Consider the following 27,108-nt stretch of genomic DNA (forward strand, 5'->3'; position numbering starts at 1 on the left):
TCTGACGCGAAGGATATAATGTTGCTCCCAGACAAGGCCCAAATCCCTGTCATTCACATGAAGAAAATAAGGAAATACGGGGGGCAAAGATCGGGGTGCCTTGTGAGAATTAGTCGGCGAGTGGGTAACCTGCTTCTACCATCTGTTCTATTAGCCAACGAACTGGATGAGCGCCATTTGAGACTATCCTACCAACGGGACATTAAAAACTGTAATATCTTACGTTTCACTGAGTCGTGGCTAAATGACGACTCGGATAATATACAGTTGGCTGAGTTTTCCATGCATCGGCCGGACAGAACCGCTATATCTGGTAAGACGAGGGGTGGAGGTGTGTGTCTATTTTTCAATAACAGCTGGTGCGTGATGGCTGGTGCGCAATATTTTCGTAGCCGTCTATTTACCACCACAAACCAATGCTTGCACTTAGATCGCACTCAACGAGCTGTATAATGCCATAAGCAAACAAGAAAATGCTCATCCAGAAGCAGCTTTCCTAGTGGCCAGGGACTTTAATGCAGGCAAACTGAAATCCCTTTACCTAATATCTACCAGCATGTCACATGTGCAGCCAGAGGGAAAACAACTCTTGACCACCTTTCCTCCACACAAAGAGACCAGTACAAAGCTCTCCCTCGCCCTCCATTTGGAAAATCTGACCATAATTCTATCCTCCTGATTCCTGCTTACAAACAAAAGCTAAAGCAGGAAGTACCAGTGACTCGCTCAATACGGAAGTGGTCAGATGGCGTAGATGCTACGCTACAGGAATATTTTTCTAGCACAGACTGGAATATGTTCCGGGATTTATCCGATGGCATTGAGGAGTTCAGCACATCAGTCACCGGCTTCATCAATAAGTGCATCGACGACGTCGTCCCCACAGTGACCATACGTACATATCCCAAACAGAAACATGGATTACAGGCAACATTCGCACCGAACTAAAGGCTAGAGCTGTCGCTTTCAAGGAGCAGGCCACTAATTCGGACACTTGTAAAAAATCCTGTTATGCCCTCAGACGAACCATCAAACAGGCAAAGCGTCAATACAAGACTAAGACTGAATCCTACTACCCACCGGCTCTGACGCTCGTCGGATGTGGTAGGTCTTGCAAACTATTACAGACTACAAAGGGAAACTCAGCTGCAAGCTGCCCAGTGACGCAAGCCTTTTATACTCGCTTCAAGGCAAGCAACACTGAATAATATAATAATAATATATGCCATTTAGCAGACGCTTTTATCCAAAGCGACTTACAGTCATGTGTGCATACATTCTACGTATGGGTGGTCCCGGGAATCGAACCCACTACCCTGGCGTTACAAGCGCCATGCTCTACCAACTGAGCTACAGAAGGACCCATGCATGACTCTCTTTTCTGTATACATCAATGATGTTGCTCTTGCTGTTGGTGATTCTCTGATCCACCTCTACGCAGACAACACCATTCTGTATACTTCTGGCCCCTCCTTGGACACTGTGTTAACTAACCTCCAGACGAGCTTCAATGCCATACAACTCTCCTTCCGTGGCCTCCAACTGCTCTTAAACGCAAGTAAAACTAAGTGCTTGCTATTCAATCGATCACTGCCCGCACCTGCTCGCCCTTCCAGCATCACTACTCTGGACAGCTCTGACTTAGAATACGTGGACAACTATAGATACCTGGGTGTCTGGTTAGACTTGTAAACTCTTCTTCCAGACTCACATTAAGCATCTCCAATCCAAAAATAAATCTGCTGCCATGAGTGAAGGACCATCCTACCGATCGTAAAACTGACCATCCTACCGATCCTCGACTTCGGTGATGTCATCTATAAAATAGCCTCCAACACTCTACTCAACAAACTGGATGCAGTCTATCACAGTGCCATCCGTTTTGTCACCAAAGCCCCATACACTACCCACCATTGTGACCTGTACGCTCTCGTTGTTTGGCCCTCGCTTCATACTCGTCGCCAAACCCACTGGCTACAGGTTATCTACAAGTCTCTGCTAGGTAAAGCCCCGCCTTATCTCAGCTCACTGATCACCATAGCAGCACCCACTCGTAGCACGCGCTCCAGCAGGTATATCTCACTGGTCACCCCCAAAGCCAATTCCTCCTTTGGTCGTCTTTCCTTCCAGTTTTCTGCTGCCCATGGCTGGAACGAATTGCAAAAATCTCTGAAGCTGGAGACTCACATCTCCCTCACTAGCTTTAAGCACCAGCTGTCAGAGCAGCTTACAGATCACTGCACCTGTACATAGCCCATCTATCTACCTACCTCATCCCCATACTGGTATCTATTTATTTATTTATTTTGCTCCTTTGCACCCCAGTATCTCTATCTGCACATTCATCTTCTGCCGATCTACCATTCCAGTTTTTAATTGCTATATTGTAATTACTTCGCCACCATGGCCTATTTATTTCCTTAACTTTCCTCATTTGCACTCACTGTATATAGACTTTTTGTTTTCTTTTGTTCTACTGTATTATTGACTGTATGTTTTGTTTATTCCATGTGTAACTCTGTGTTGTTGTATGTGTCGAATTGCTACGCTTTATCTTGGCCAGTTGCAAATGAGAACTTGTTCTCAACTTGCCTACCTGGTTAAATAAAGGTGAAATAATAAATAAATAAATGAGAGCACCAGCTATTCCAGACAACTGTATGATCATGCTCTCCATAGCCAATGTGAGCAAGACCTTTAAACAGGTCAACATTCACAAGGCCATGGGGCCAGACGGATTACAAGGACCTATACTCAGAGGATGCGTGGAACAACTGGCAAGTGGCTTCACTAACATTTTCAACCTCTTCCTGACTGAGTCTGTAATACCTACATGTTTCAAGCAGACCACCATATTCCCTGTGCCCAAGAAAGCGAAGGTAACCTGCCTAAATGACAACTGCTCCATAGCACTCACTTCGTTAGTCATGAGGTGCTTTGAAAGGCTGGTCATGACTCACATTAACACCATCAACCAGGAAACCCTAGACCAACTCCAATTCGTATACCGCCCCAACGGATCCACAGGTGACACAATCTCAATCGCACTCCACACTATGTGAGAATGCTGTTCATTGACTACAGATCAGCATTCAACACCATAGTGCCCACAAAGCTCATCACTAAGCTAAGGACTCTAGGACTAAACACCTCCCTCTGCAACTGGATCTGGTGATGTAATGGACCGTGTTGAGAGTTTCACGTTCCTTGGTGTCCATATTACCAATACACTATCATCAATCAATCAAATGTATTTATAAAGCCCTTTTTACAACAGCCAATGTCCCAAAGTGCTGTACAGAAACCCAGCCTAAAACCCCAAACAGCAAGCAATGCAGATGTAGAAGCATGGTGGCTAGGAAAAACTCCAGGCCAGAACCTAGGAAGAAACCTAGAAAGGAACCAGGCTTTGAGGGGTGCCCAGTCCTCTTCTGGCTGTGCCGGGTGTAGATTATAACAGAACATGACCAAGATGTTCAAACGTTCATAGATGACCAGCAGGGTCAGACAATAATAATCACAGTGGCTGTAGAGGGCGCAACAGGTCAGCACCTCAGGAGTAAATGTCAGTTGGCTTTTCATAGCCGATCATTCCGAGTTAGAGACAGCAGGTGTGGTAGATAGAGAGGCCTAAAAAGCAGGTCCGGGACAAGGTTGCACGCCCAGTGAACAGGTCAGGGTTCCATAGCCGCAGGCAGAACAGTTGAAACTGGAGCAGCAGCATGACCAGGTGGACTGGGGACAGCAAGGTGTCATCAGGCTAGGGATTTTTGAGGCATGGTCCTAGGGCTCAGGTCCTCCGAGAGAAGAGAGAAAGAGAGAGAAGGAGAAAGGGAGAGAAAAAGAGAGATCGAGAATTAGAGGGAGCATACTTAAAGTCACACAGGACAACGGATAAGACAGGAGAAATACTCCAGATATAACAGACTGATCCTAGCCTCCTGACACAAACTATTGCAGCATAAATACTGGAGGCTGAGACAGGAGGGGTCGGAAGCCACTGTGGCCCTGTCCGACGATACCTCAGGACAGGGACAAACAGGCAGGATATAACCCCACCTGTGCCAAAGCACAGCCTCCACACCACTAGAGGGATATCTTCAAATCAAATCAAATCAAATCAAATTTATTTATATAGCCCTTCGTACATCAGCTGATATCTCAAAGTGCTGTACAGAAACCCAGCCTAAAACCCCAAACAGCAAGCAATGCAGGTGTAGAAGCACGGTGGCTAGGAAAAACTCCCTAGAAAGGCCAAAACCTAGGAAGAAACCTAGAGAGGAACCAGGCTATTTGGGGTGGCCAGTCCTCTTCTGGCTGTGCCGGGTGGAGATTATAACAGAACATGGCCAAGATGTTCAAATGTTCATAAATGACCAGCATGGTCGAATAATAGTAAGACAGAACAGTTCAAACTGGAGCAGCAGCATGGCCAGGTGGACTGGGGACAGCAAGGAGTCATCATGTCAGGTAGTCCTGGGGCATGGTCCTAGGGCTCAGGTCAGTTGAAACTGGAGCAGCAGCATGGCCAGGTGGACTGGGGACAGCAAGTAGTCATCATGTCAGGTAGTCCTGGGGCATGGTCCTAGGGCTCAGGTCCTCCGAGGGAGAGAAAGAAAGAAGGAGAGAATTAGAGAACGCACACTTAGATTCACACAGGACACAGAATTAGGACAGGAGGGGTACTCCAGATATAACAAACTGACCCTAGCCCCCCGACACAAACTACTGCAGCATAAATACTGGAGGCTGAGACAGGAGGGGACAGGAGACACTGTGGCCCCATCCGAGGACACCCCCGGACAGGGCCAAACAGGAAGGATATAACCCCACCCACTTTGCCAAAGCACAGCCCCCACACCACTAGAGGGATATCTTCAACCACCAACTTACCATCCTGAGACAAGGCTGAGTATAGCCCACAAAGATCTCCGCCACGGCACAGCCCAAGTGGGGGGGGCGCCAACCCAGACAGGATGACCACAACAGTGAATCAACCCACTCAGGTGACGCACCCCCTGCAGGGACGGCATGAGAGAGCCCCAGTAAGCCAGTGACTCAGCCCCTGTAATAGGGTTAGAGGCAGAGAATCCCAGTGGAAAGAGGGGAACCGGCCAGGCAGAGACAGCAAGGGCGGTTCGTTGCTCCAGAGCCTTTCCATTCACCCTCCCACTCCTGGGCCAGACTACACTCAATCATATGACCCACTGAAGAGATGAGTCTTCAGTAAAGACTTAAAGGTTGAGACCGAGTTTGCTTCTCTGACATGGGTAGGCAGACCGTTCCATAAAAATGGAGCTCTATAGGAGAAAGCCCTGCCTCCAGCTGTTTGCTTAGAAATTCTAGGGACAATTAGGAGGCCTGCGTCTTGTGACCGTAGCGTACGTGTAGGTATGTACGGCAGGACCAAATCAGAGAGATAGGTAGGAGCAAGCCCATGTAATGCTTTGTAGGTTAGCAGTAAAACCTTAAAATCAGCCCTTGCTTTGACAGGAAGCCAGTGTAGAGAGGCTAGCACTGGAGTAATATGATCAAATTTTTTGGTTCTAGTCAGGATTCTAGCAGCCGTATTTAGTACTAACTGAAGTTTATGTAGTGCTTTATCCGGGTAGCCGGAAAGTAGAGCATTGCAGTAGTCTAACCTAGAAGTGACAAAAGCATGGATTAATTTTTCTACATCATTTTTGGACAGAAAGTTTCTGATTTTTGCAATATTACGTAGATGGAAAAAAGCTGTCCTCGAAATGGTCTTGATATGTTCTTCAAAAGAGAGATCAGGGTCCAGAGTAACGCCGAGGTCCTTCACAGTTTTATTTGAGACGACTGTACAACCATTAAGATTAATTGTCAGATTCAACAGAAGATCTCTTTGTTTCTTGGGACCTAGAACAAGCATCTCTGTTTTGTCTGAGTTTAATAGTAGAAAGTTTGCAGCCATCCACTTCCTTATGTCTGAAACACATGCTTCTAGCGAGGGCAATTTTGGGGCTTCACCATGTTTCATTGAAATGTACAGCTGTGTGTCATCCGCATAGCAGTGAAAGTTAACATTATGTTTTCGAATAACATCCCCAAGAGGTAAAATGTATAGTGAAAACAATAGTGGTCCTAAAACGGAACCTTGAGGAACACCGAAATTTACAGTTGATTTGTCAGAGGACAAACCATTCACAGAGACAAACTGATATCTTTCCGACAGATAAGATCTGAACCAGGCCAGAACATGTCCGTGTAGACCAATTTGGGTTTCCAATCTCTCCAAAAGAATGTGGTGATCGATGGTATCAAAAGCAGCACTGAGGTCTAGGAGCACGAGGACAGATGCAGAGCCTCGGTCCGATGCCATTAAAATGTAATTTACCACCTTCACAAGTGCCGTCTCAGTGCTATGATGGGGTCTAAAACCAGACTGAAGCATTTCGTATACGTTGTTTGTCTTCAGGAAAGCAGTGAGTTGCTGCGCAACAGCCTTCTCTAAAATTTTTGAGAGGAATGGAAGATTCGATATAGGCCGATAGTTTTTATATTTTCTGGGTCAAGGTTTGGCTTTTTCAAGAGAGGCTTTATTACTGCCACTTTTAGTGAGTTTGGTACACATCCAGTGGATAGAGAGACATTTATTATGTTCAACATAGGAGGGCCAAGCACAGGAAGCAGCTCTTTCAGTAGTTTAGTTGGAATAGGGTCCAGTATGCAGCTTGAAGGTTTAGAGGCCATGATTATTTTCATCATTGTGTCAAGAGATATAGTACTAAAACACTTGAGCGTCTCTCTTGATCCTAGGTCCTGGCAGAGTTGTGCAGACTCAGGACAACTGAGGTTTGGAGGAATACGCAGGTTTAAAGAGGAGTCCGTAATTTGCTTTCTAATAATCATAATCTTTTCCTCAAAGAAGTTCATGAATTTATCACTGCTAAAGTGAAAGTCATCCTCTCTTGGGGAGTGCTGCTTTTTAGTTAGCTTTGCGACAGTATCAAAAAGGAATTTCGGATTGTTCTTATTTTCCTCAATTAAGTTAGAAAAATAGGATGATCGAGCAGCAGTAAGGGCTCTTCGGTACTGCACGGTACCATCTTTCCAAGCTAGTCGGAAGACGTCCAGTTTGGTGTGGCGCCATTTCCGTTCCAATTTTCTGGAAGCTTGCTTCAGAGCTCGGGTATTTTCTGTGTACCAGGGAGCTAGTTTCTTATGAGAAAGGTTTTTCGTTTTTAGGGGTGCAACTGCATCTAGGGTATTGCGCAAGATTAAATTGAGATCCTCAGTTAGGTGGTTATTTGATTTTTGTCCTCTGGCGTCCTTGGGTAGGCAGAGGGAGTCTGGAAGGGCATCAAGGAATCTTTGTGTTGTCTGTGAATTTATAGCACGAGCTTTGATGGTCCTTGGTTGGGGTCTGAGCAGATTATTTGTTGCAATTGCAAACGTAATAAAATGGTGGTCCGATAGTCCAGGATTATGAGGAAAAACATTAAGATCCACAACATTTATTCCATGGGACAAAACTAGGTCCAGCGTATGACTGTGACAGTGAGTGGGTCCAGAGACATGTTGGACAAAACCCACTGAGTCGATGATGGCTCCGAAAGCCTTTTGGAGTGGGTCTGTGGACTTTTCCATGTGAATATTAAAGTCACCAAAGATTAGAATATTATCTGCTATGACTACAAGGTCCGATAGGAATTCAGGGAACTCAGTGAGAAATGCTGTATATGGCCCAGGAGGCCTGTAAACAGTAGCTATAAAAAGTGATTGAGTAGGCTGCATAGATTTCATGACTAGAAGCTCAAAAGACAAAAACGTCATTTTTTTTTTGTAAATTGAAATTTGCTATCGTAAATGTTAGCAACACCTCCGCCTTTGCGGGAACCACCAACCTACTACCCTGAGACAAGGCAGAGTATAGCCAACGAAGATCTCCTCCTCGGCACAAACCCGAGCGGGGTGCCAACCCGGACAGGAAGATCACGTCAGTGACTCAACCCACACAAGTGACACACCCCTCCTGGGAACGACATGGAAGAGCACCAGTAAGCCAGTGACTCAGCCCCCGTTATATGGTTAGAGGCAGAGAATCCCAGTGGAGAGAGGGGAACCAGCCAGGCAGATATAGCAAGGACGGTTCGTCGCTCTCGTGCCTTTCCGTTCACCTTCACACCCCGGGGCCAGCCAGACTACACTCAATCATAGGACATACTGAAGAGATGAGTCTTCAATAAAGACTTAAAGGTCGAGACTGAGTCTGCGTCTCTCACATGGATAGGCAGACCATTCCATAAAAATGGAGCTCTATAGGAGAAAGCCCTGCCTCCAGCTATTTGCTTATAAATTCTAGGGACAGTAAGGAGGCCTGCGTCTTGTGACCGTAGCGTACGTGTAGGTATGTACAGCAGGACCAAATCAGAAAGATAGGTAGGAGCAAGCCCATGTAATGCTTTGTAGGTTAGCAGTAAAACCTTGAAGTCAACCCTAGCATTAACAGGAAGCCAGTGTAGAGAAACTAGCACCTGAGTAATATGATCAAATTTGTGGATTCTCGTCAAGATTCTAGCAGCCGTGTTCAGCACTAACTAAAGTTTATTTAGTTCTTTATCCGGGTAGCTAGAAAGTAGAGCATTGCAGTAGTCTAATCTAGAAGTGACAAAAGCATAGATCAATTTTTCTGCATCATTTTTGGACAGAAAGTTTCTTATTTTTGCAATGTTACAAAGATGGAAAAAAGCTGTCCTTGAGATATTCTTGATACGTTCATCAAAAGAGAGATCAGGGTCGCGAGTAATGCTTCACAGTTGTTTTTTTAGATGACTGTACAGCCATCAAGATTAATTGTTAGATTTATTTACATTTTTTTTTACTTTACTTGGCAAGTCAGTTAAGAACAAATTCTTATTTTCAATGACGGCCTAGGAACAGTGGGTTAACTGCCTGTTCAGGGGCAGAACGACAGATTTGTAACATGTCAGCTCGGGGATTTGAACTTGCAACCTTCCGGTTATTAGTAAAACACTCTAACCACTAGGCTACCCTGCCGCCCCAGAAGATCTCTTTGTTTCTTGGGACCTAGAACTAGTATCTCTTTTTTGTCAGAGTTTAAAAGTAAAAAAATTGCCGCCATCTACTTCCTTATGACTGAAACAGTGAGATTGCTAAGGCTAACACCGCCATGTTTAGTTTTGCCCAACCTAGATTGAGGCACAGACACAGTCTCTATGGGGATAGCTGTCACGTTCTGACCATAGTTCTTTTGTGTTTTCCTTGTTTTAGTGTTGGTCAGGACGTGAGCTGGGTGGGCATTCTATGTTTTGTGTGTCTAGTTTTCTGTGTTCGGCCTAGTATGGTTCTCAATCAGAGGCAGGTGTCGTTAGTTGTCTCTGAGTGAGAATCATACTTAGGTAGGCTGGGTTTCATTGTGTTTTTGTGGGTGATTGTTTCCGTGTCTGTGTTTTACACCACATGGTACTGTTTTCGGTTTTTGTTATTCACGGTATGTTTATTGTTTTGTATGGAGTGTTCAGTTTATGTGTTTAAATAAATACCATGGACACTTACCACGCCACATATTGGTCCTCCGATCCTTCTCGCCTCTCCTCTTCAGACGAAGAGGAGGAAAACCATTACAATAGCTGAGCTGATTACACTGACTATGCTAGTGGCAGACTCCACTAAGCTGGCAGGGTGGTCCAAACACACCAAGAAAGTCGTTAAGAGGGCACGACAACAACTTTTCTCCCTCAGGAGACTGAAAGGATTTGGCATGGGTCTCGAGATCCTCAAAAAGTTCTACAGCTGCACATTCGAGAGCATCCTGATCGGTTGCATCACCGCCTGGTATGACAACTGCTTGGCATCCGACCATAAGACGCTACAGAGGGTAGTGCTACTCGCTGTTTATGGTCTATGCATAGTCACTTTACCCCCCCTACACTGTACCCCCACACATTGACTCGGTACCGGTACCCCCTGTATATAGCCTCATTATTGTTATTTAATTGTGTTACTTTTTTACATTTTAGTTTTCATTTCTTACTCAAGTTCATTTAGTAAATATTTTCTTAACTCTATTCTCTTAAAACTGCATTGTTGGTTAAGGGCTTGTAAGTAAGCATTTCACGGTAAGGTCTACTACACCTGTAGTATTCGACACGTGAGAAATAAAATTCCATTTGATTTGAATTACTTCTTGTCGCATACTGTAAGTCCTCATGTCATGCTGTTAGGTTATGTTTAATTAATGTCTTACAGATTTGTCTCTAATTGAGAATGATTGATATCAAAATAACAGAAGGAATAGAAGGATCGTTTTAAGATGCCTCAGAGCAAAAAACACACAATTACAATCATCATCACAAGAAGTAAAAATATGCCCCAATGTACAGACCACAGATAGTACAGAACTTGCCTTTCAAACACACCCCCTCACACAATACTTTGAACTTGACAAACTGGTTATCTGAGAGGGAAAATCCCATACTGGATTCAAGCCATTAGAGTAAGAAAAATGTCAACATTGAGAGAGTAATCTCTTAGTCCAAACTGGCCCCTCGTGCAATAACAGGCAAGCAGACCTACTGTAGTTTAGGTGGACCCAGGGTAATGCTTATTAATATTTAAGCATTGTGGATTTATTTTTATTCGTGAGCACATTAAAGTCTCTCTTTGCGGAAGTTAATGCTTAATTAGAGGCATTTTGCAGGTGCAATGCTTTGGCCAAACTGGAAAGAACTGCAAGGTGACATGGGGCTTTTAGAAATGACAACAAAAACATCTAAATGCAGAAGGATGAGAGAGAGGGCATGGAGAAACCTCCCTCAATTTCCCAGAAAACAGCTTTATTGAAAGCCATAAAACATTCTCAGGGATCCCCATGTTCGGTTATTTTGCTTAAATGGTACAAGTCTGGCAGTTGATACACTTTAAATTCACTGCATGACTCATGCACTTTGGAGGCACTTTGAGTTCTGCTGAGGACACTATGGGAGATATGTTTAAGTCTCCAATATTAGCTAAAGGAAAGTAAAGTCCAAAAGGGACATTTGTTGGTGTTCTTCTTTCTTGGTAACAATTTAGTACCTTACTGTGATTGTTTTTAATTAAAATGGTCAAAAATAAACAAATATTGCTTCTTAGCAAGATAAACTTCTCAAGCAATAATTTTGCTAGGACTGTCTGAGAGTGGTTGAGTGGGAAGGGGGAAATTGAAAACTAGCTGTTATTGGCAGAAAAGTTTAGAACTCTGTTTCTTATTGGTCTATTAACCGATGTCACTAGGCAGGCCAAAACTCCATCCCACCACAACAGGTATGAATTTCAGGCGGTCTTTTCAAACAGCTCTCACACTGAAAGAACATTATCATAATTTTCACAATTTCACAATATTATTCCAACCTCAGTATGGAAATATATATAAAACACAGAAAAATCACATTTTTGACTGTACTGTGCCTTTAAGGTGTTAATTTAAGGACCAATCTGAAAGTCACTGTGTGAGGCATAATGGTGTCCAGGGAGTGTTGTTCAGAAAGCTCTGGAGGAGTTTCACCCAGCTGATCTTTCTGAATGAACAACATGGTTTTTCCACATGATCTTAAGGCTTAACAATGGCTAGTATGGCTAGTATGTGCCTGCATGTCAGCACCATCCGCTGTCTTAAAGCACTGTCCTTTTTTAGTGTGACACCCCCCTGAGTCATTGATGGTGGGCTCTGGCTGATGCCTCCTGGTAGGCCTCTTAAATCAGGGTTGTAAAACACACCTTGGTCATGTGTGTGGTGACACATGTGTTTCCCTATGTGTACCAGACAGCAGAGCTGTTGGCTGCTCTTGTTCCCTCTGCAGCCATCAGCCTCCCCAGATGACCAGATGACCAGCGGTGGATAAAGTTTCCATAATTAAATTCTAATTAGGCTAATAGACCTGAAAAAATGCTCCCATTAAAATATAATTATAATTGCCTGATGATGACAGTAAATGAATAAATGCAGACAGGACTAGGTTTGTTTCATTATTGTGTAAAACTAGTGAAGAGAGCATGACGCACCACAAGCATGTAAATTAAACGTAGTACTAGTGTCACAGCTTCTTTCAATTGATCATTCTCTGTAGAACACATTAAAAAATCTGCTTCCCATATTGCATATGTGCACAGACAGACTATAGTGAGACAGACAAGATAATGAGCAATCACATTCCAGTGAAGCCCCCTAGTGTAATTTATCTGTGATATTACCCAGACTCCTGAATTTTCTGTCACTATTTCATGACACGAGGCACAGACTCAAGATAAAGCAACAGTCTGTGATTTCTCACAATCATCTTCAGTGTAATTGGTATACTGTGAACAGAGATGGAGCTATTTCACAGTAGCCAGAAATACTGTCAGCATCTAAGAAGTGAAAGCACAAATAAATAATAGGTTACAATATCGCTTTATCTCTATGTTTTAATCTCATCAACAATGCTGTCCTATGTTTACCTTCCATGATGTCATTAGTTCTATAATTTCATGCAAGATTAGGCATGTAATTATGTGTTAAATATGAGAGGTGAGCAGATCACAGGGTTAATGAAGTCAGCTTTGCTAATGGGAAACTATGGACACAGCTAATCATGCTGCTGAAATACTAGGAGGCAACAGGTTGCCCCTTTAAAACAGGATGCATTGTTTTCTACATTTGCTCTGAGTCAACAGCAGGTATATAACTTGCCTTGTGGGTACACATTGTCAATGTGTATGTTGGTCTCATGTAACTAACCCCTCTTAATGAACAATCCTCCTTTTATAAAGACAGAGGTCATATGCAGGACTGTCCCAAACGCACTGCTAGAACCTCCTGTGTGCCACATCTGTGGGCCTTTGTGACATCCAGCATGTAGTTAGTTGAGGATAGTGCAATAATCTGTTCTCATTTCAATGTGTCAGTGTTCCAGAAGGCAGTATTATCACGTTTCTTGGCTAAAGACACAGTGACACAAAGGTACGCCCCCTGAATCCTATTGAATGTAGAGACTGTAAGGTGACATGTACTGCTTGGTTTGAAAGTTAACAAACCATGAGCATTCCCAAGGTTTGATAAACATGCAATGTCTCTCGATTTCATATTTATATCAAATTCTCATGAAATAAATTACCTCTATTTAAATTTGTTGAATCGTAACAGTCAAAACAATTGATTGATATTGAACATTTGGTCTGGTACAACAAATATGTTTATAATCCACAGTAAAAACTGCACCAATAATCCAGATGTTGCTAGTACTTTGCAGATGGTTAGAAAGCAGGGTGAGGTGTTGTATTTTCTACAAGGTGACTGGAAGGACAAAGTTCCAGCTTAGCAACCATGCTTTTGTGTAATTGGTATTTCCATCGAAAAGGACTCATGAGCACCAACATGTGAAGTTCATAGGAGCCTATCAAATTGGGTGTCAAATGAAAGCTGAGAATCTATGTGTTGGGGAAATGAAGGCATAGATACATGTTTCAACCATTTTCCATCCCAAAAAATGTGACATGAGTAAAGACTTTGATTTGTGGATAAACAGATGGAAAAGAGGTATTATAAACACCTACCAGAAAGTCTTAAGCGGTATCAGAAATACATCAAAACACAATAATGTTGACATAAAGACCTTTGCCAACTATTATCAACGCTTCTATTCCGTTTTGGATCTTTTTTTTACCTTCTGTACATTTACGAAAGATTGCCTTGTGCCTTTATCTTTAAGATAGTTTAAAATGTCTCTCTCTCATGAGGAGGGAGGATAATGAAGGTTCGCAGACATAAGAAGCAATGGTTGACCTACCAATTAGTTATAGTGATTTTACTGATATCAAATTTGTTTATAAATTAAGTCATTAAAACTCGTAATTCCGTTACCAACAATTGGTAACGGAATAACCCCAAAATATGTAATGGAATTACTGCAACTGAATTGGCTACAAAACCACAGTTGGGTCGACCGCTTGTGTCCTCCCTTCTACTGGCATACTGTTATGACTGTTATAACTGTTTTCTTTCTGTTTGTTGTCTGGTGTTCAAACCAAGAGTCTGGACAACCCCTCTCTCTCTCTCTCTCTCGCTCTGCCTTTCTCTTTCACTTTCCGTTTACTGTAACCAGCATCCTCACCCACTGAGCACCGATCCGACACCAGACGTCCATGGACGTTGAAAAGTAGTTCAAATTTGGTCAGTCCACCCTGGCCTTGATGCTAACATACCCAGACGGACCAGCCTGGCCCAAATCTGGACCTATCATAGATGCATATTTCACAAGTTTGGATAGCACAGTACAATAGAGTACAGTGAGTAGACAACAGTAGAGTACAATACAGTATAATACAGCACAATACAGTACAGTGAGTAGAGCACAATAGAGTAGAGTCTAAGGCAATACAGTAGTAGAGTACAATACAGTACAATACAGCACAGAAAAGTAGAGAATAGTACAGTACTCTACTTTACTGAACTCTACTCTGATGTGCTGTATTGTACTGCACTGTTGTCTGTCATATTATAATAGATACAGTAGAATGTATGCACACATGACTGTAAGTCGCTTTGGATAAAAGCGTCTGCTAAATGGCATATATTATTATTATTATTATCTAGCTGGTCTGTCATATTATAATAGAGACAATTTGTGAAACATGAAGAGAATGACATTCATATCTATAATTATTCATATCCATAGGGCGGCAGGTAGACTGGGGGTTAGAAGCATTGGGCCAGTAACCGAAAGGTTGCTGGAGCGAATCCCCTAGCCGACAAGCTAAAAATCTGTCATTCTGCCCTTGAGCAAGGCAATTAACCCGAATTGCTCCAGGGTTGCCGTAGATAATGGCTAATCCCATGGCTGTGACCCCACTCTCCGAGGGAGTCTTGAGGGGAGTGGGACATGCAAAAAATACATTTCCATTTCACACCATTTCAGTACAGGTTACCCACTTGTACATACAGTGAAACAAGACTATATAAGCACCCCCTGATGATTTATTATGCATTTCTGTGTAGTACAGATCAGAGACCCATTATATAATTCTGCTACCATAATTCCGTTACCCTAATTCCATTGCCGGATGTAAATCCACTCCACCTACTGTAGTTCAATAACCTTTTTTTAAATTATTTTTTTACTCAAGGTGCCATGTCATAGCTGACACCCCATTCTTTCTTCCGACATCTCTGAATCTCACTCAATTCAGAGCAGATATTTAAACAGAGTTTTTGGAATAAGTGTTTGCATAAAAACCTGAGAGAGATTTTACTGTAATTCTGTTACTAAAGTTTGCTTCTGCATAGTTCTTCCATTAAATTAGTTTTTTGTAAATTTTCTGTGGAAATTGTTAAGTATTTCTTGTGCATAGAGTTCTTTGGTTTGTTCAACTTTGAAATCAATAGTTTGTTTGGCATTCATTTTAAAGTGAAAAGTGAAAAAACTGAGTCAAACGTAATTCCTTTACTGTGGATTTGGCCTAGATCTAATCTGTAATAAAAGCCCCAGCAGTTACAGCCTACATCCTTTTGAGTCCCCATTTGTTAAATGGTTTATCATCATGTATAAATATTGCAGATTGCTTTATAGTTTACACATTCTGTAAATGTAAGAGTTCTGAGCCAGACAGATGAAGGCGAGAGAGGCGGTGAAAATCTAGCCGTAAGCTCTACAAGGACTTTAGCCCAACCAGAAGGAATCTACACTGTCAATCACCAGTAAAACCTGTCCACTCTTGAGTTAGATCTACCACGTCTGTCTCTGCAGATGTCTGCTCTACTATTTTATAGACATTGGCGATTCCCCCGCAACGTGGCCAAAAAAGGTATCTCAGATTGTTCTGGCAATAGCTTACTTTTAAACATATGCTTTGGAACAACATACTCTTGAAACACGTACATTTTTCACATTTCATGCACAAAGGGACTCCATCCTTATCTGTGACATCCACCACATTCTCCAGCAGTCTCAGTCCACACTCATTTAATATGGCTTATTAAAACCCCCCTCTCCATTGTGAAAATTCACACAACATTGAATTGCCCTGACACGGTGTGGAAGCAGGGTCATCGCACATGTCAACAAATAACCCAGCCACGGGAGCACACCTCTGGCAAATACAATTACACGCATCTGAAAACAGAATGCATCACTTTGCACTGGCACATGAACTGTTATCTCTCCTAAAAATGCAGCCAGAGATCCCATGTGTGTGTACATGCATGCTTTGACAGACCCAGAGGACTATGGAGGGGTTAATGAAATATTTACCACAGAGTCTTATCCCATGCCTTTAAGTTACAAGACACACACACACACACACACACACACACACACACACACACACACACACACACACACACACACACACATATTTTTTTTAACCTTATCTACATAATGAGTGGATGTTTGTGTATTCTTTTAAATCTCCTAATCTAAGGCAACCAAAAGGGGCTGGGCAATCTTACTACTTTCCTTACTATGCCGAGCAGTTAGACATTTTCCCTGAAAACACCAGTGCAACTACGTTGCTAGGGGGCTCTCCATCAAGGACAATCAACAGAGGGAAGTTGGGGAGGAGGCACAGGGTAGGGCGGCTTTGAATGCCTCTTGCCTCTTACTGCCTGAATAGTCGGAAGGGATCAATGCTGTTGCAGGTCCTCTCTGCCTGGAAACCTCATCATTATTCCACCAGCCTGCCGCTGTAGCTCGGACTATGAATAGTCAATAACAAATGAACAGGCAGGAAATGAAGTGCCAGACGAGTGGGCTTGACGCACACAGGGAGGCGTGTGTGCCATGAACGCTATGCGTGTGCCTCAGGTGCATAAGTGCTGCTGCTGCTCCCGCTCCAACTCTCCACCTCTGTGAACTCCAGCTCTTCAAACAGTCCAAGGATTATTTCTACCTTCACTTATCCCAGTGGGACGGTGATTATCCCAGTGGATGGCGAGTGGCTCTGAACTCTGTGGGAAAGTGGCTTTTCCTTTCTGCAGAAGTTGAATGGAATTGATTTAGTCCTTCAGTGAGAAAACTCTTGTCACTTGGCTGTGGGGTGTCCTGACCAGGCTCTGTGGGGGTGGCACTGTCAAGACAGGCGTGTGGAGACTGAGGGGCATATGGGTCACTGAGTGTGTGTGTCTGTCCTTTGGAAGGTGGTCTCAGCAACCCTGTGTGACGCCCTCTGTGAGTGGTGGCGGGCACAGAGTGTCCTCAGGGAGGATGTTTCTCTGGACAGGAAGTAAAGGAGCACAGGGATCAGGAGGTGAGAGAAGGTACGGTACCCTTAATATTTGACACAACACAAAGCATCATGGGAACAATGTATGAAAGTGAAAAGTTTATATTTTTGAAAGTCAAATAACAGACAACTTAACTTGTGCACTTAGCTTTCAGCAACAATAATTGTGTATAAAAGGGAAAAGCTAGTCAGTTTGTATTTGTAAAAACAGAAAGTGCTTTCTCGTACAAAAGATCTAAGGGAAAATAACAACTATTACCATACTAGCCTCCAGACATCTCATTATCTATAGGTCTACCAGTCATCAGTATTATTAGCTATGACATTTAGACTATTCACATTATTCATGAGGGAAAATGTATCACATGATCAAAGTGAAAAATGTGGAAGATAATTGATTGAAAGCGTTACATGTTCATGCCTAAGAGAAGAGTTAAATACATACCCATAAAGGGCTATTGATTATGCATTGATATGGCTAAGCCATTTGATTACAATTCTGTAATCACTAACTTGGTGTGGGTGTGTGTGTGTATGTGTGGGCCTGTGTGTGTGTGTGTTGTAATGCATGTGTCAGGACTATTTATCAGAAGGTTCGGGAGTATGACGTGCTAGACAAGAGGAAGACAGTGACAGCACTGAAGGCTGGGGAGGACAGAGCTATTCTCCTCGGACTCAGCATGATCCTTTTCTCTGTGATGATGTACTTTGTGCTGGGCATCACCATGGTGCGCTCCTACTCAGACAGGTAATGTGCGCTCACTCACCTAGTCACTCACAACGTCCTGATGTTTGTTTTTGCTTTTGTATCGGCTGTTAGATGCTCATCATATGCCATCATGTGTATTATACTTTTGCTATAAGGATAATGGCTCATATGCCATTTGAACTGTTACTGAACCACACCACTTAGCCAAACTGTGTTAATGTCAGTCAGGCTGTGATGTAAAGTGCATGGGAATCTTCATAATCCCCCTATATTCGCCCCTCCCCAGGAGCTAAAACTCGGGAGCTAAAACTGTGTATTCCAAATGCTGTTGATATGAGCCATGACCAGCCTTTCAAAGCATTTCATGGCTACAGATGTGAGTTATTTGTCATTTAGACAGGTTACCTTGGCATTCTTGGGCACAGGGACTATGGTGGTCTGCTTGAAACACGTAGGTATTACAGACTGGGTCAGGGAAAGGTTGATAATGTCAGTGAAGCCACTTGCCAGCTGCTCAGCACATGCTCTGAGTACGCGTCCTGACAATCAATCTGGCCCTGCGGCCTTGTGAATGTTAACCACATCAGCTACAGAGAGCATGATCACACAGTCCTATGGAGCAGCTGGTGCTCTCATGCATGGTTCAGTGTTGCTAGCCTTGAAGCGAGCATAGAAGGCATTTAGCTCATCTGGTAGGCTTGCGTCACTGGGCAGCTTGCGGCTGGGTTTCCCTTTGTAATCTGTAATAGTTTGCAAGCCCTGCCACATCCGACGAGCGGCAGATCTATTGTAGTAAGATTTGATCTTAGTCCTTTATTGACGTTTTGCTCCTTTGATGGTTCGTTGGAGGGCGTAGCAAGATTTCGTATAAGTGTCCAGATTAGTGTCCCGCTCTCAAGTGAAAATTAAGTCATTCAAAATAGATTACATAGATATTCAAAAGGGACGCACACTGCTGGATTACTAAGATCCATTTCCAAATATCCGTACATACACTATAAAGCATATTGGGCTACTCAAAAGGTTAAGAGACTTTGGAATTCAGCTAAAGATAATCACTATAATCTGATATCTGCTAGTGTGGTCAATAATTTCTCCCCTTTCTACTATTCAACTGATTCACAGTCTGCTTCACATCATGCAGTCCCAACTTCCTACCAAATTCCCCCTTTTCATTAAATCCAATGTTATTCATTGTGTTGTTGGATACAGTTGTTGTCGATGTTGAACTAATCTTGTGTGGCATCCAAACACCAATATTTGGAAAGGCACCTGGGTAGAGCTACAGTTGAAGTCAGAAGTTTACATACACTTAGGTTGTAGTCATTAAAACTCGTTTTTCAACCACTCCACAAATGTCTTGTTAACAAACTATAGTTTTGGTTAGGATTTGTGCATGACACAAGTAATTTCTTCAAAAATTGTTTCCAGACATATTATTTCACTTATAATTCACTGTATCACAATTCCAGTGGGTCAGAAGTTAACATACACTAAGTTGACTGTGCCTTTAAACAGCTTGGTAAATTATGTCATGGCTTTAGAAGCTTCTGATAGGCTAATTGACATAATTTGAGCCAATTGGAGGTGTACCTGTGGATGTATTTCAAGGCCTACCTTCAAACACAGTGCCTCTTTGTTTGACATCATGGGAAAATCAAAAGAAATCAGCCAAGACCTCAGAAAAAGAATGTATACCTCCACAAGTCTGGTTCATCCTTGGGAGCAATTTCCAAATTCCTGAAGGTGCCACATTCATCTGTACAAACAAGTATAAACACCATGGGACCACACAGCTGTCATACCGCTCAGGAAGGAGATGCGTTCTGTCTCCTAGAGATGAACATACTTTGGTGCGAAAAGTGCAAATCAATCCCAGAACAACAGCAAAGGACCTTGTGAAGATGCTGGAGGATACAGGCACAAAAGTATCTATATCCACAGTAAAACGAGTCCTATGTCGACATAACCTGGAAGGCCGCTCAGCAAGGAAAAATCCAATGCTCCAAAACCGCCATAAAAACAGCCAGACTACGGTTTTCAACTGCACATGGGGACAAAGATTGTACCATTTAGAGAAATGTCATCTGGTCTAATGAAAGAAAAATAGAACTGTTTGGCCATAATGACCATCGTTACATTTGGAGGACAAAGGGGGAGGCTTGCAAGCCGAAGAACACCATCCCAACCATGAAGCACGGGGGTGGCAGCATCATGTTGTGGGGATGCTTTGCTGCAGGAGGGACTGGTGCACTTCACAAAATAGATGGCATCACGAGGAGAGAAAATTATGTGGATATTTTGAAACAACATCTCAAGACATCCGTCAGGAAGTTAAAGCTTGGTCTTCCAAATGGACAATGACCCCTAGCATACTTCCAAAGTTGTGGCAAAATGGCTTAAGGACACCAAAGTCATGGTATTGGAGTGGCCATCACAAAGATCGAACCTCAATCCTATAGAAAATGTGTGAGCAGAACTGACTTCTCTGCCACCAGTTACGCACACCCCTTACAATCTGACTCAGTTACACCAGCTCTGTCAGGAGGAATAGGCCAAAATTCACCCAACTTATTGTGGGAAGCTTGTGGAAGGCTACCCAAAATGTTAGACCCAAGTTAAACAATTTAAAGACAATGTTACCAAATACTAATTGAGTGTATGTAAAGAAATACAATCTGAAATAAATCATTCTCTGTACTATTATTCTGACATTTTACATTCTTAAAATAAAGTGGTGATCCTAACTGACCTAAAACAGAGAATTTTGACTAGGACTAAATGTCAAGAATTGTGAAAAACTGAGTTTAAATGTATTTGGCTAAGGTGTATGTAAACTTCCGACTTCAACGGTATATGCAGGTCAGTAACTATTTAATTCTAACCCCTAACCCCATGTCATGTAGTGTGTGGACGGAGGAATCCAGCTGCGCTGTACTCAACTCCACCATCGTGGCGGAGATTAACTGTACCTACAGCTGCGGCTCCGAGTGCTGGAAAAGCTCCAAGTACCCGTGCCTACAGGTGTTTGTCAGTCTCAACACATCTGGGAAGGTTGTCCGACTCTCCCACAACGAGGAGGCACAGGACACCAACCCAAAGGTGAGACAGAGGACATGCTTAAACGTAACATTTCTAATAGTAAGCCTTTATTTCACTGTCCTGTTTCTGCTACAGTAATATATGCCTGGTTTTACAAATTATGTGGTAGCAATGTGCAATCAAATGATTCAACAGAAACAGTAAGTACATAATCACTGCTATAAAATATGTATCTACCATGTAATTAGTGTAACAATGAGAAAACAATATGGTTTAATCCAACCTAATTCACTACAAATAAATAACTTTATCACAATGCACCACATGAAAATAATTCTAATTAAGGTAAATTAATGATTCATTGATGATAAATGATTTGGCCTGTATTTAATTGTGAATCTGCACAACATTAACTTAAGATGACTCCCCCTCAACACATTACATGAGGAGAGGGGAAATGGAGGAAAAATCCTTGCAGCTGAATAACATTTCTAGAAGTAAAATTTCAAGTCAACTCATCCAAGACTCTTAATGAATCTGTCTTTGTTCTCTTAGTGCTTCTATGTGCCCAAATGTCGGAAGGACTACAACGCGATGCACACCGTAATCATGAACATCTCGGAGCGTCTGAAAACACAGCAGCAGGTGTTGTGTTACACGGACCCAGGTGAACAGCAGGACAGTGCTCTACTGACACGCATCTATGGCCGAGTGGCAGTGTTCCATTCACTCTTCTGGCCCACCTGCACCCTCATTGGTGGAACCATCATCATTGCCATGGTGAAGCTCACCCAGTACCTGTCTATCATGTGTGAACAGGTGGGCAGGATCAAAAGGTGAGCGACAGGGCACATAGGACAGGGGCCAGACTACAGTAGCAGCACAGCACTGGTCTTCATTCACTCCCTAGGAACTTTATGAAAACTCTTCATGTTCCATTTGCTCTAAAGAAAGCTGAGAGCTGAGTGATAGAGTGACAGGAGATCTGGGGGGTTATATTCCTCACATGATTCCTCTGGTTCTTCTGAGGAAAGCAATATGACTGATGTGTGCTTCCGGCAGCTGTGGCAAGGCAAGTGAAACTCAATGACTTTGGGGCACACAGATTTGGTCCTTTATGCACCTATACAAGTGGTACAATCATACAAGGTGATTGCTTTAAAGAAGTGGCCAACAATGGACCTGATCTGCCCTTGAACCCAAGTCAGCTTTGGTGATCCATTCACACCGTGACGACAAGGCAGTGACGACAAGGGAGTTTGACCGAGACAACTGTGTCGAAGCCTTCCCCAAAATACATCCAAACTTGGCTCCTCACGGTACTGGTGTTGGGTAGAGGGTTACACAACCCCAGGCGGCTGGGACGAGTCTGGTCCTCTAAGCAAGCTGTTGACTATCTATGTTGTACTCCTGGGTCTGTAGAGACTTCATTCCAAGCTAACAGTTCAAGATCAACACTTTCTTGAAGTATGGTGTAGCAGTAATCACATATCACAATAGGTATTAGTCACTAGGACGCTTAAGTACAATGCAACTTCCCAGGGCAAGTGGTCAATACAAAATGCCTTAATTTCAGGTCCCAACACTGTGGTAGATTGCTCAGAGTTTCAGAAATTAATTCCACAGGACTTTCTCTGAATGGGGTAAACATACTGTGAGGCCAACTACGTTTTCAGGGCCTGGAGCACAAGCCCATAATGGATGTGAGTCATGGTGTGTTTTACCACAAATATTTACAGAATGATGATTGATTGATTGAACACATTCAGACCAAACTAGATAAAAATGTCAATATTTCATTCTTGGTTCCATAATCACTATTATTAGTTTGTTATTATTTTGCTGTCACAATCATCTCATGTTGTCATCAGCAGTTTATCCATGTCTATAATGTTCTACGCTATTGACTGTTTGACTTGCTTTCTTATCAATTAATGCAAACCAATGTAAATGCAATTTTGTCTTGCATTAATAAATTAAAAGGCAAACTCAGCAATTACAGTACTTCACTGGTTTGGATTTAGTGATTGGGTTGGTCAAAGTAGTTAAAAGGTTCGAGATAGGCATAATAAACTTAGCCTTAGTATAAGAGCAATGTTCATCACCTGTGAAACCAAGTAGAATGTACTTGTATAATGCCTTATTTTATGATTGATAGCGTCTAGGTGAACAATTCATGTCTTTCCTCCCTTAACCCTATAGTCTACTTAATAATGCAGGTCAGCTGATGTTCTTTTGAAGCACAGGTCGGTCCTTGGGATTTACTCTCTCCTCAGCTCAGCAGTATTTCCAGACAGACCATTTGATTTGACCATCCCGGAGAGACGGATTTGCTGTGAATGGTACCAGAAGTGTCTTCAAAGGGCACCTTACTTAAAGTGCAATCAGCTGACTAGCTGTGATGAATCTGTAGTTGGGGAGTAATCAGTCACTGGGCCTGTACGTGCCTTCCACAGGGGGTTGGACCCAGCTCTGGTGACAGTAATTCCTCACAAATAGACCCTCTGAAATCTACCTAGCTATGTTGGTCAGAGGGACAATTTTCAGTGTAGTGACTTTAATAGGAATGATTAAGAAAGGGGAAATGCAGCCTAAGTCTGAGTGGTTGGTGGATTGAGAGGGAGAGAGAATGGTGGTATGGTATAATGTCTTTGACAGGGGATAAATGTCCCCTGATGGTCCCCTGATGCAGACGGTGATATGTTCCCGCTTCTTCTACGAGAGAGAGAATGGTAGTAAGGTATAATGACCATGTCATTTCCTTTTCTTTTTTTTGTCACGGGACAGACAGTCCTGCTGAGACCCAGACTGTGCTATGGGGATTATAGAGTCTGTGAAATGAGACACTATTCAAACCAATTTAGACCACATTTTATACTTTCAATCAAAAAGGCCCAAAAAATAACAAGAATACAATGCATTCAAGAAGTATTCAGACAATTTGACTTTTTCCACATATTGTTACATTACAGCCCTATTCTAAAATGTGTTAAATAAAATTACTCATCAATCCATACACAATAACCCATAATGAAAAAGCAAAACATGTTTTTTAGACATTTTCGCTAATTTATATAAAAAAATATAAAAAATGTATTTAAATAAGTATTCAGACCCTTTGCTAAGAGACTCGAAATTGAGCTCAGGTGCATCCTGTTTCCATTGATCCTCCATGAGATGTTTCTACAACTTGATTGGAGTCCACCTGTGCTAAATTCAATTGATTGGACATGATTTGGAAAAGCACACACCTGTCTATATAAGGTCCCACAGTTGACAGTGCATGTCAGAGCAAAAACCAAGCAATGAGGTCGAAGGAATTGTCCGTAGAGCTCAGTGACAGGATTGTGTCGAGGCACAGATCTGGGGAAGGGTACCAAAAAATTCCACAGCATTGAAGGTCCCCAAGAACACTGTGGCCTCCATCATTCTTAAAGACTCTTCCTAGAGCTGGCCGCCCGGCCAAACTGAGAAATCGGGGGAGAAGGGCCTTGGTCAGAGAGGTGACCAAGAACCTGGTGGTCACTCTGACAGAGCTCCAGAGTTCCTCTGTGGAGATGGGAGAAACTTCCAGAAGGATAACCATCTCTGCAGCACTCCACCAATCAGGCCTTTATGGTAGAGTAGCCAGACGGAAGCCCCTCCTCAGTAAAAGGCACATGACAGTACGCTTGGAGTTTGCCAAAAGGCACCTAAAGGACTCTCAGACCATGAGAAACAAGATTTTCTGGTCTGATGAAACCAGGATTGAACTCTATGGCCAGAATGCCAAGCATCACATCTGGAGGAAACCTGGCACCATCCCTACGGTGATGCATGTTGGTGGCAGCATCATGCTGTGGGTATGTTTTTCAGCGGCAGGGACTGGGAGACTAGTCAGGATCGAGGCAAAGATGAACAGAGCAATGTACAGAGATCATTAATGAAAACATGCTCCAGAGTGCTTAGGACCTCTGATAGGGCCGATGGTTCACCTTCCAACAGGACAACGACCCTAAGCACACAGCCAAGACAATGCAGGAGTGGCTTAGGGATAAGTCTCTGAATGTCCTTGAGTGGCCCAGCCAGAGCCCAGACTGAAAATAGCTGTGCAGCGATGCTTCCTATCCAACCTGACAGAGGTTGAGAGGATCTGTAGAGAAGAATGGGAGAAACTCCCCAAATACAGGTGTGCCAAGACTCAAGGCTGTAATCGCTCGCAAAGGTGCTTCAACAAAGTACTGAGTAAAGGGTCTGAATACCTAAGTAAATTAAATATTGAAGTTTTTTTTTTTTTTAATACATCTGCAAAAATGTCTAAAAACCTGTTTTTGCTTTGTCATTATGGTGTATTGTGTGTAGATTGATGTTATTGATGATATTTTTAGAATAAGGCTGTAACGTAACAAATTGTGGAAAAAGTCAAGGGGTCTGAATATTTCCGAATGCACTGTATATCTACTGTCCAAATTAGGCTCTTTCTATGTTAATGATCGTAACATGGCTCTGTCAATTACATATTATCTCAGAAGAGTGAGACTCAAAGGATGAGTTTTGATACATCTGGTATTTGGCTATATTGAACATTTCTTATACGTCACTGTGAATATGGAGTAACATAAAAGCCTTCTAGAAGAGGACCAAATGGCTCTTCAGCGCAGTTTGTTTTGTTGCATTGAAACAGATTAAATATCAATACAGATTTTTATGTTATTCCTGCTTGTTCACCTATCTTTATTTTCTTACTGTAGCTGAAAACAGTGGTGGATAGAGGAGGCTGAAGGGATATGAGGACATGCTATTGAAATAATCCTCATCAGTGGCCATTGTGTCAACTACCAAGGCCAATGCAAACAGCACAGCTCTAGGAAGCTGGAGGAAACTCAGCACTTCCTCTCCTCCCTCCCAATCAGCGGAAGAGAAGTTAAGCCAGTGCGAGACTTGCTTGCAAATGTCCACTTCCTCTGTATTGCCATGGGAACACTGTGTTTACTTGAGCTTTTTTCCTTATCTTTAAAGGAACCTGTTTAAAATCCAGAGTGTTATGCACTTACAGGCCAGGGGGGAATTTAACAGAGGGTAGATAGAGGATAGTGGGGAGGGTTAGCATAACAACAACTCATTTCATATTTCTAATGGTACTTCAGCCTAGAGAACAGAATTATCATGAAAACAAGTCCTCGTCTCTCATCCTAAATTGAACATATGGCACTCTCCAAGCTCAGATACAAACCCTTACACCCCCCTGCATGTCTCTTGGATACAGAGACCTTGGAGCCTGTTGGTTCCGGCTCTTAATGACTTAGTGTTTGTTTTACAGGACCCACTTTGCCTCTGTGTCTTTCCCTTCACCTTGGTGATCAAAAGTTTCCACAGTTAAACAGAACTAGCCGAGAGGTCACGTGTATCACCGGCAGCTGTTTGCAAGTCCGTGACTATGTATACAAATGCCTGCTGATGTATTGTCTGTTGACCAGTGTAGACTAGTGATGGCCCCCTCCTACAAAGGACTCATCAGGTGCATCATGAGGCCTCCATGGAGCTCAACGTGACCATCGGGCACCCTCTGCTGTCCAGACAAGAGTCAGCTATACTTCTTACATAACAATTCACATAGCTAGTTAGATTGCTTATCCATATCTAAAATAACACTGGAAGTAGTTTGGGTGTGAATCCTGCCCATGCATTTAGAACAGTAGTTCTAATATCTGATAAAGAAATGACATTGATGTATTTCCTTTTTATGTTTCACTGACAATATCTCAATAGGCATCCTTGCTCTTTCACCCTCATTCCCCCAACAATCTATATGGTCATTCCCCAACGGGCAACTTTCAGTTTGGGTAAAATCACAAGTATTTTATCCAGACAATAGATATGAAACATCTCTTTGTCAGGTTCCTGAGGTCACCCTTTGCTTCAGTAGGAAAATATTCTAAACTCTATCAGGGCTTTAATCTGACCAGCTGGCACTAGGCCCAGTACCCTCATGCTCTGTCATTTACTTTCCCTTTAAGAAAAAGTTAAACTCTCAGGAGACTTCAAAAGCATTTTTCAACAAGAGAGAATCATATACATTACTAGGAGGTTGCCTGGAACATCTGGGTATCTGAAACTTAAGTTATCTATCGTTCAGGAGTGATTCATCAGTGGTT

General features: G+C 42.7%; 1 protein-coding gene across 3 annotated transcripts in view; it reads left to right on the forward strand.

Moving 5' to 3' along the window:
- si:ch211-247n2.1 (calcium-activated potassium channel subunit beta-2) overlaps positions 1-22,966 on the forward strand; it is a 41,586-nt gene extending 18,620 nt beyond the window's left edge. For all 3 annotated transcript variants that reach the window (XM_035782922.2, XM_035782940.2, XM_035782931.2), the window contains 4 exons: positions 17,138-17,257; positions 17,801-17,971; positions 20,839-21,034; positions 21,530-22,966. In XM_035782922.2, the coding sequence (XP_035638815.1) occupies positions 17,138-17,257; positions 17,801-17,971; positions 20,839-21,034; positions 21,530-21,814 (772 nt within the window). In that variant the 3' untranslated portion in view covers positions 21,815-22,966. The remainder of the gene's footprint in view (positions 1-17,137; positions 17,258-17,800; positions 17,972-20,838; positions 21,035-21,529) is intronic.
- The last annotated feature ends 4,142 nt before the right edge of the window (positions 22,967-27,108 follow it).

This window comes from Oncorhynchus keta, chromosome 1 (assembly GCF_023373465.1).
Source record: "Oncorhynchus keta strain PuntledgeMale-10-30-2019 chromosome 1, Oket_V2, whole genome shotgun sequence".
Lineage (NCBI taxonomy): Eukaryota > Metazoa > Chordata > Actinopteri > Salmoniformes > Salmonidae > Oncorhynchus > Oncorhynchus keta.